Source organism: Sorex fumeus, unplaced genomic scaffold (genome assembly GCF_029834395.1).
Source record: "Sorex fumeus unplaced genomic scaffold, SorFum_2.1 ptg000029l, whole genome shotgun sequence".
In the NCBI taxonomy this organism is placed as follows: Eukaryota; Metazoa; Chordata; class Mammalia; order Eulipotyphla; family Soricidae; genus Sorex; species Sorex fumeus.
The window spans coordinates 455630-466431 of NW_026606086.1; the positions used below are offsets into that span (position 1 = coordinate 455630).

At 58.5% G+C, this 10802-nt stretch overlaps 1 protein-coding gene across 1 annotated transcript in view; it reads right to left on the reverse strand.

The window, feature by feature from the left end:
- The window catches only part of LOC130024563 (CAP-Gly domain-containing linker protein 1-like), a 49718-nt gene extending 42671 nt beyond the window's left edge, over nt 1-7047 (reverse strand). The window contains 4 exon segments of the mRNA XM_056115280.1: nt 3257-3479; nt 4616-4740; nt 5694-6235; nt 6963-7047. Coding sequence (XP_055971255.1) covers nt 3257-3479; nt 4616-4740; nt 5694-6235; nt 6963-7047 — 975 coding nt within the window.
- Nucleotides 7048-10802: the final 3755 nt, after the last annotated feature.

Here is a 10802-nt window from a genome sequence, read left to right on the forward strand (position 1 = left end):
CCTGAGCTTCCTTAAGGATGAGCCCTCGGCATGAGCTTGAGGCCAGCTCCAGCATCTTCAGCCTTGCAGGTCCGTCAGGGTCTCCCTGGGCAGCCTGTCCCTTCTCTCTTCCTTTTCCTTCCAGCTCACCTCGCTCTCCCGGGCACCCGCCCCATGCCTGAATAGCAGTAACCAGAGACTCTTGTCTCTGGGAATGGCCCCGTGCCCCCGGGGGTCACTGGGTGTGACCCTATAAAAGACCCCTGTGCCATCTGCCTTCGAAAATGGGGGATGAGAGGCTAGAATGATAAAGTTGCGGGAAAGGCGCTGGCCTTGCATGCCGCTGACCCGAGCTGGATAACAGGTACCCACCCCATAGGGTCCCGAGCCCACCAGGAGTGACTCCTGAGTGCAGAGTCCAGAGTAAGTCCTGAGTATTGCTGGGGCATGGCCAAAGTCCAGGGAAAAAAAAAGGAAAAGTGGTGGGTGAGAATGTGTGAGGGCTCACGCCCAGCGAGCAGGACAGCAAGGGCAGCTCAGGGAAAGACCAAGCACAAAGGGAAGGAGAGAAGAGGCAAAGACAGTGAGGAGGGGAGGGGAGTGGGCTGAAGGGCTGCGGGGACCGGGGGTCCTGTCCGTTCTATCCTGGGCTCGTGGTTGCTCATGGTCGCTCTGCAGACCCAGATCCCTCTCTGCACAACGGCCCCTGCAGGAGGGGACAAGGCGGGACCTGATCTTCATTCTTCGGGCACATGGTGGCGGGGGCTGCGGCGGGGGTGGCCAGGACTTCCGCTCCTTCTGCCCGGCCATCCCTGTTCCATCGCCCTGCTGCGGTCCAGCCACAGGTTCTCTTGCCACTTTCCCGCATCATCTGAGCTGCTGCCAAACGCCTCCTGACCGACTGGCCCAGCAGGGCCCAGGCTGTCCACTGCTGCTTTGCCTGCTGGGAGCTCTTGAGCCACCTGGTTCTGTCCGGAGAGCGGGATCATCCTTGCCTGTGCATAAGGACCTGGCCGTGATTTCCCGATACACTTAAAGTATATCTGGTCCGATTAGATGCCCTCCCCAGGGCCAAAGAGTCTGTTGGGGGGGGGGGGGAGGTGCTTGCAGAGGTTCAAGATCCAGCACCATCAGGAGTGACCCCACCCCCCAAGCAGAGAGCCAGGAATAAGCCCTGAGCACCCCTGGGTGTGGCCCCAAAACCAAATAATAACTAAAATTTCTAGGAGCACACGAGCTCTCGGGCCAGCCATGCGCAGTGCTCCCGGGAACTGCGGTCAACTCGGATTTCAAGGGGTGGCTGGGAAGAGCTTGCCAGCCTTGGGGGTCTAACACCAAGACCCGGGCTCAACCCCCCTCCACCGGGAGCAGCCCCCAAGCACCACGCCTGGAGTCCCTGAGCACTGCCAGGTGAACCCCAAAGAGCAAAAATAAAAACAAGGAAAGGCGGGCGGCGGTGTTCCCTGTGCCTCCTGGCTTGAGCGGGTGGGGCAGGCCAGATGCACGCGCTTCCTGGGCCCGAGACAGCTCCCTGAGGAAACCAGCACAGGAGCGATGGTCTTCTTTCAGCCAACTATGGAGACGAGACTGTGAGGTTCAGGCACCGGAGCAGGGAGAAAGCAGCACCCCTAGCATGGGGGGAGGCGCGTGCTGAGGGGCTGGGTAAGGTCGGGGCCAAGAGCTGAACTCAGGATGCTGATGCCAAAGCCTCTGCCCTGCGCGTGGTTTGTGAGGCCCCAGGCTCCATCCCAGCAAGGCCAGGCCTTCTGTGGGAGCCTGGTACCTCAGAAGAGCAACTCAGCCAACAGACGAACAGGGAGGCCTCCACAGGGCACGCACGGACCCGTGTACATGTATGTATGCATGCATGTATGTTCTGGTGGGCATATCTACACGCACCTGTGTGCATGTGCACGTTGTGTTTATGCATGTATGTGCCTGTGTGTGTATACCCATAAGCCTGTGTATACACGGTATGCACTACGTGTACATGTATGAGTGACTGTGTGTATGAACGCTTGTGTGTGCACTTATGGAATTATGTTGTCGAGGTATACTTCCGTGAAGCCACACAGAATCTTTCTATATTCCTGTCATAGACGCTAACGGTGATGTTCAGTTTAGGAGTGAGCTCCACCCTGCATAAAGATATGCAAGGCAGGGGCCAAAGAGCTGGAGAGCGAAGCCCCAGCGCTGCCCAGGGTCAATCCCGGAGGCCCGCCAGGAATAATCCCGAGCACAGAGGTGGGAGAAAGCCCTGAGCTCTGCCAAGTGTGACCCCAAAAGAGAACAAAACAAGACAGCGGGGGGAGGCTGGAGATACGTCTCAGGCGTGGGGCTCTTGCTTGGAGGTGGGAGGCCCCGGCACAACCCCAGCACTGCAAATGGCCCCTTGAAGCACTGTATGGTATGGCCCACAGTCAAGCAGAAAAACAAAACCAAATTCCACAAATGGGCTGGCTCGCGAGGGAAGGAGAGGGGCTTCTGAGTCTGCTCCCCTCCTAAATGGTGAGGCGAAGGGAAGGAGGAGTCGGACCTGAGGATGCAGGTGGGGCAGGGAAACCTGGTGGTGGTCGAGCAAGACAGGACTGGCCCCAGGCCTGTGCCCACGGCGCGTGGCCTCCTGGCTCCCGTTCCCGTGTCATCTGTTTTGTATCTTCCGTTGCACACACACTCACTCCCTCCTCTTCCGCATCGAGGGTCAATGCACGGAGCAGAGGCAGCGGCAGGAAGCGCAGCCCCCAGCAAAGTCATCCCCCCGGGACACACTCTCCATCGTGGGCCCGTTTCCCTGTGGACAATATCTCAGGGCACCCTTGCATATTCAGACACACTTTAGTGTTTATGACTCAGATAGACGTGAGGGGAGAAGCCACGAGGCCCAAGCTTTGAATTGAGGCACCGCAATGGACAGAAGTCGAGGCCACTCTGCATGTGGACAGCGGTGCAGAGGGACAGGAGGGAGCAGGGAGAGACGGAGAGAGCAAAGAAGCAAGATGAAGGGCCAAGCGTTCCCCAGAGTCTCTGGGCCCTGCTCTGACCCTCAGGCACCCCTTCAGCTACCCCACTTCATCCCTAAGGTGGCCTGAGGCCAGAGAGGAGCCCTGAGCACCCCAGGAAAGGCCCATCCCTGCTCCTGTCACCTGTGGTGGCTGGGAAGCCACTCGCCTGCCACCCGGAGCTGCTCAGCCCACGTGCTCCTGCTCCGCCTCTTGCCCCTGGGGCTGTGGGAGTCTGTGGGGGCCCGAGCACCCCGCAGTGGTGGGGGGCTTCTTACTAGTCCCGTGCGGCCGGGCCTGCTGCTCACGGATGAGGCCCCGGAGCTGACGGAGCTGAGCGAGGAGGCCGAAGGGCTGCGCTTCAGGCTGGCGGGGGTGGTGGCCATCACACGCCTCACAGCGGCCACCTTGCCCTTGGCCGGCGTCGTGGACGGGAAGCCGATCTTGGTGACTTTGTGAATGGGAGCAAACAAGCCATACTTGGGCTGACACTGGAAGTACCTGCGGACAACGAGGAGGGGGGGACAAAAACACCTTCGGCAAGAGACCAAGAGACACAAGCGCCGACCCAGAAGTCCACTGAGTCCCACAGTCTCACACCCCCACAAACGAACACGCTCCCACAGCCCCACATGCCCACACACTCACACCCCGACAAACACACTCACACACGCACCCCAAACAACACTCCCACACTCTCACACTCCCACCCCAACAAACACACTCACACTCACACCGCAACAAACACACTCACACTCACTCCCCAACAAACATCATACCCTCCACCAGCCCACACTCACACACACTCACAACCCAACAAACACACACACACCCCAACCAACACTCCCACACATAAACACCACAACCAACACACACTTACACTCACACCCCAACCAACACTCCCACACTTCCACACTCTCACAGCCCAACAAACACACTCACACCCCAACCAACACTCCCATACTCTCATACTCCCACCCCGTCAAACACACACACACTCACACCCCAACAGACACTCCCACATGTCCACAGCCCCACACTCACACACACTCACTCCCCAGAAACACACATACTCACACCCAAACCAACACACACTCACACTCACACCCCACCGACACTCCCACACCCACACACACTCACACCCCAACCAACACTTCCACACACCCACAGCCCCACAGTAACACACACGCACACCCCAACCAACACTTGCACGCTCTCAAACCAACACTGACACGCTCTCATTCCCCCACAAACACGCTCACACCCCCACCAACACTCTCATGCCCACGCCCCCACCAACACTCTCACAGCCCCACACTCACACGCTCACATACACACTCCCTCATACATTGACACCCACACTCTCTCGCACGCCGCCCACCCCCACCACGCAAACCAAGGGCGATTCCAAGCAGCCTCCCTGGCATCTGAAGGGCGACAGCAGGCCCGGGGGTTCCTGCGGCCCGAGCACAGCTGCATGTAGGGGGCCCCAGGCTGTCCCCACATCCCTGCAGGGTCCCCGAGTGCCAACGGAAGTGGCCCCGCCTAAGAACCAAGAGAAGTGGCCTGCAGTCCCCTCAGCGCCTCCCGGGCACCCTGCATGGCCCCAGGCTGTCTGGGGGGGCAGGGGGACCCACCTCGTTCCGGCCACGGCACCATCGTTCTTGCCCAGTGGCTTGTCCAGCTCTACGCCGAACCAATCCCCCTTGGCGAAGTCCGTCTCCCCGAGGAAGCGCACCACACCGGCCTCCATGCCTCCCACCTGCCGGAGGGATGGAGGGACGTGGGTCAGGCACCCTGGACTGCGCACAGCGCCCCCACCCCCGCAAACGAACATTCTGGCTTCAGAGTCGGGATTTCCTGAAGAAACCCCAAAGGTCAAGGTGCCATTTCCCCCCGCAACCCCTACAGGGTGAGCAGACACTGCTGCTCAGTGTCCAGGCAAGGCAGCGGCATTCACACCCACTCGCTGTCACTGGTGGCCTGGCTGACCAAACCCCCGGGAATCTCAGACCCAGGCCAGCCACCTGGTGTGGCGAGGGGGTCGCTGCCCCGTGGGTGTGGGAGCGGAGCAGTGGCAACCCCACCGCTGGAGAACAATTAAGCCAGAAACCAGCTAAAGGAAAGTGACTATGCTCGTATCTTAGCAGAGTTCGATTTTCCAGTTCTCCTTCACTATGCCTTGGCTTGACGCTTGGCTCCCGGGACACAGAGCAAAACAGAATCAAAGCGCTGGACAATGATGGGAATGCTGACAAACAGGGCTGGAGAACCAGGGGAAGGGCACTGGCTTTGTGTGCGACCACCCTGTGACGCCCCAAGCAAAAACATCGAAAACCAGAGAAATAGAACCGATATCCAACTTTGTTCATTGGTTTGTTTTTGAGTCACAGTCAGAGTGCTCAGGGCTTACTCTTGGCTTGGTGCTCAGGGATCCCTCCGGGATGTGCTTGGGGGACTGTACATGGGACCAAGACTTAAACCCCGGGTCAGAGGCGTGCCAAGCATGACCCCTCCCCACGGCATGACCCCTCCACCCTGTTTTGGCTAAACTGGCAAAACTGGCAGCATCCCCGCACGCATCCATCACACTGGAAACTGCAGGACCAGGCGTCCCGGCTGCTCCTGCTTCCACCCAAACCGCGAGTCTGGAGGAACTGATGGACCAGACAGGCGAATGGACAGCCACCCGCGACCGCTGCCCTCGGCACTCACCAGCACCCGGTCCCCAAGCTTAAGCTCCCGCTCCCCTTTCTTGAGGGAGCTGGCCTCAGAGAGGTTGGAGATGGACTCGCTGGCCGTCCTGGTCAGGCTGCTGATGTGAGGGGTGGCCGGTGACTCCTTCGCGGGGGACTGGGGCACCTTCGCGGTGCTGGCAGGGGCCGGGGAGGCCGACAGGGGCGGTGTGGCCCAGGCGGCAGGCGCTGGCTGCCGGCAGTTGGTCTCATCGTCGGCCTGCAAGCTCCTACTCAGCTTGGACGGCCGGGTGAAGATGCCCTTCAGCGGCTCGCACTGGAAGTAGCGCACACCCGCCACCGAGCCGTCGTTCTTGCCGATGGGCTCGTCCAAGACGATCCCGGCCCACTGACCAGGGGCAAACTGGGTCTCCCCGAGGAACTGGATGAATCCAGGCTTGTTCCCGTTCACCCAGACTCGTTCCCCGACCTGGAAGTCGCCCACAAACTCCTCCTGCATCTCCGAGGAGGGGGCGATGGGGGTTTTTTCCCCAGGCATGGTCTTCTCAACGGGAGCAGCAGCTGGAAGAGCAGAAAGGGTCAGAAGGGACAGGAAGGGCCTGTGCAGGTCCAGTTAAAGTGTGGTTGGGGGGGAGGGACACCCAGCAGTGCTCGGGATTACTCCCAGCCAATGACGGGGGCTGCTTGTGGCGAAGCCTGGCTGGGCCTGCCGTGAAGCGGACGTGCTCACCTACCGCAGCATCCCAGGCCGCAGTCATACTTTGGGCAGCTCAGGGGAAATCTTTGGATACACCCCGTGATACTACGGACCAAGCCAGGTGAAAGCTCGAACCCAGTGTCTTATTTCTGCTGTGTCCACTGGCCCATCTTCTTTTTCTTTTGGGCGGGGAGCAACCCAGCCAATGCTCAGGGCCTATTTCTGGTTCTACGTTCAGGGTTACTCATGGTGAGGTTGAGGGTGGAGAGTCACATGGGGTGCCAGTTGCCCTCCCCACTGTACTGTGGCTTTGGCCGGCAATGAGGCCCTCTAGTCCAGGTGAGTCCACCTCCCTAAGCCTGTCCCCAAGCCTGGGCAAGGGAGCTAGCAGTTAGAAGGGAGCGTGTTGGTCGCCTCAGCTGTCACCGGTTGCCGTGACAGTAAACTCACAGAACGTGACACTCGTGTGTGAGAGCTGTCCCCAGAGCCATGGACTTGTCTACAGCTCAGGGAGTCCTTCCCGGGCGAGGACTCGGGATGGGGTTCACGGGTGGGAATGAGTCTCCCTTGGCCTGGACTGAGCGCACTTACCGGCCGAGGGTGCCTTCAGGGCCCAGCTCCCATGCTTGAGGATCTTGGTGGGGGACTTCAGCCCGCTGGGCCTCAGCAGACTCATGGTCAGGCGGTCAGACGCTGCCGCGGCCACTACCAGGCCCCGACCATCGAGCCCACTGTGGGGCCTTCTGAGGCACACTCGTTCTCAGGACTAAATCTCTGAAGAGCAGAGGAGAGAGTCTGTCTCAGGGGAGCGACCACAGCAGCTTCCGGAGCCCAGAGAGCTGCCAGTCTGGCACTCGCCACCCCGAGTGCGACCCCCAGTCTCCCGCACAGCCCCCTGAGCCCACCAAGTGTCATTCCTGCGCAAAAACTCAACCCAAAACAGACAAACAAACAACTGCCGATTCAGGGCCAGAGAGCAGAGGGGACAGGTACTTGCCCTGCGGGCAGTTGACCATCACGCCCTCCCTGCCATCACTCCCACCACCAAACACATTCAGGAGCCAGAAATCATCCCTAAGCACCGCGAGTGTCACTGACCACCTCCCCGTCCAGACACTGACGAGCCGGCAGGCGACTCAGCAGTGATGGCTGGTCTTCTGTGTGCGTGTGTGCGTATGTGTATGTGCGAGAGGCCCGGGGTTACACGTAGAAGCTAAGGCAAGCAACAGGCACACTTTTTTCTATGGGCTGAGAACTGCCAGGGAAAAGGGCCCAGCAAGACTGCGCCATGGGGGGCTGGAGAGCGATAGCACAGTGGGAAGGGCATTTGCCTTGCACGCGGACGACTCAGGTTCGATTCCCAGCATCCCATATGGTCCTCTAAGCACTGCCAGGAGTGATTCCCGAGTGCAGACCCAGGAGTAACCCTGTGCATCACCAGGTGTGACCCAAAAAGAAAAAAAAATTGCGCCAAAGGGGAGCGAAGGAGTTTTCGGCGTTTCCTACGTTCCTTGTGACGCTGCCCAAGTTGGATAACCACAAGGCAGTATTAACTCCATTTCTTAACCCACAGGACTGAGGCAGACAGGTAGATGGGGGAAGCGTCCCCATGGCAATGGAACTCCGAGGAAGTCAACAAAAGCTTTATGGCCACCAAAAGACCACCTGAGGGCACGGAACCCAAAGTCTGGTCAAAATTAACCCACATTAGGAGGCCCAGAGCAGGCTGGACCCCCCGAGGGAATAGGAACAAAGCCCAGGAAAGGAATTTCTAAGAGGACCATGGACCACTCAACTCTACCCCCTTGGCAACCACCCTAGCAACGGACTGTAGGTAGCTAGAAACTCCCACCAGGGGCAGCCTGGGGAAATCCCTAGATTAGCCACCTTGAACCAAGGGAGGGCGCTCATGTGTGCCCGAGCCCAGGTACTGCTCTTGCCTATGAGGTCGGTCATGTGACGGGCTTCTCCCCTCCTGAGGTGTGGACTTTCAGACCTAATGCAACCTAGCAACATAACATGTTCAGTGGCTTTCTGCACCTCTGGAGAAGCCGCACTCTCTCTCGAGCGTGTTACTCCCTCCCTCCTTCCCCTTCCTAAAGGCCTCCAAATAAAATGTTTCTGCTTCATGCTCATCTCCTGAAATGCTTTTCTGCGAGAAGGACAAAAGCCCGGGGGCCTGAGGAGGTCGAGGATCGACTCCCTTTCCCTGTAAAGGGCAACCCCTCACTCTGGCCCAAGACCCCGGGAAGGCCTAGTGGGCGTCATGGGGCTGGCGGGGCTCATCGCACTCAGCAGTGCCAGCGCTCCAGCCAGTCCCGGGGGAGTGATATCTTCTCCTCTGCTTCTCATCAGCCCCCCATGAGGGCCCACTGACTTCAGAGTCATTCCATATTTCAATAGAGAAGTCCGCAAGGGGCAGAGAGGCAGGACAGTGGGGAGCGCACTTGCCTTATATCCAGTTGTCCTGGGCTCGATCTCCGTCAGCACAGGGACGTTAGCCGGCCAGGGTCACCCCTGGGCACAGCCAGGTATGGCCACCCCACCCCACCCCGCCCCCACACCACCCAAATATATATATATTTATATATATATATATATATATAACTAGTAAAAAAACTTAAACTAACTAAAGATTCAAAACTATCATACACTAAAGAACTGTTAGAGAAAAAAGCCGCCCGCACGCGGGCAGAAAGCCCAGAGACTCAGATTCACCTGTGTCACACTGCACTCGCAGCTTCAGTACTGAGCTCTGCCAAACAGGCTCGTGCCAGTCTCGTGGAGAGACTGAAAATGGCAGTTGGAGTCTAGAATGTTCTGAGGTAGAACTAGAATTCAGCAAGGAGGAGGGCATCATGGGCCATTCTTAAAGGGGCAGGCGCCACCCTTCGTGATGTCAGTGTCTGGCTGAGGCTCCGGAGGGCTGCCCTTGCAGACGTCAGCACTACATGGCCAACGAGCCTCTGGTCCCTGCGGGGCCCAGTTCTGGATCCCCGGGCCCTGTGAAAGTGGTTTCAGAAAACTTTTGACAAATGTTTGTCAGTTACAGATCTCCAACTGAGGTCATTCAGCATCCCCCGAGTGGGACCTGGACCCAGTGACCCAGACCAGGGCCCCCCTCAGGAGCCGGGCCAGGAAATCTGTGAGCCGGGGGGGGGTCGGGGGGGGGCAGAGCGACAGGGCAGAGGCCCTGAGCTCGACCCTGACAGCCCTGCTCTCTGTGACCCCAGTGCTGTGAGCAACACCGGCCGCACCGTGGCCAGAGAGTAGCCCATCCCACTAAGGCCGGAGAGCTGTACAGAGGAGTATGGCCTGGCCTGCTCCGGATGGGAGCACAAGCTGAATGAGTGCGGGTCCCCTCGAGGATGAGTGAGCGGGAACCGGGGAGTGGGGGGAGGTGGGGAGGGCGGAGTGACCTAACCTGGGGGCTGAGGACGGGACATCTGACAGTGCTCAGGGCTGACTCTGATCCAGTCATGGGAGCTCATCCTGGCAGGACCTGGGTGGGAAGGGACGTACAGGCTGGGGTGGGGTCAACCACAGTTAGGGCAGGCTCTTTGGCCCTGGGCTACCCTTCCGGGCAAGGATACGTATTTTCTTTCTTTCCTTTTGTTTTTTGGGACACTCGGCAGTGCTCAGGGTTACTCCTGGGTCTGCACTCGGGAATCACTCCTGGCGGTGCTCAGGGGACCTATGGGGTCAGCCATGCACCAGGCAAGCGCCAAGTCTTCATGTCAAGGTGCCCACGAAACACAGTGTGCAACAAGGGACTCTGCAGAGGACATCAGGGCCAGCAAACGCTACTTGGAAATCAATCAATTCTGAAAATAACACAAAAAGATGCAAAAGGAGGGTCTGGAGTGAGAGCACAGTGGGGAGGGATTTGCCTTGCTCACGGCTGACCAAGATTCGATCACCAGTCCTGAGCACTGCCAGGAGGAATTCCTGAGTGCCACGTCCGGCGCTGCGGGGCAGAGCCAGGGGAGGGCCGTCAGGGTGAAATCAGCACTCGAGTCACACAGGGTTCGTCATTTAGGAGATGGCATGAATGCCTGCGTTTATTCAGAGCATAAGTACAGACTTAAGTATGTTTCCACAGCCCACCCAAAAGAAGGAAAGGGGATGGGACGTGGGAAAGTGGATGGGACAATGAGCAGAGCCATGCACTGTTGGTCAGCCACCTGGTGACCCTTTCGGCATAATGCTATTGGTCAGAACGACCTGCTTTGATATAGCTTTGACATAACTGCAAAGATTGTGCTGTTCCTCATACACCATTTACAAATCATTTACGAGTGTGCATTTTCCCCAAACTGAAACCTCCTGTACTGGGAAGTTGCCCAGCTTTGAGCAGGACAAATGGGGAATGAAAAATCAAGCATTCTTTTACTTGGTCAGTAGGCAACACTGAGCATCACTGAGTGTGAC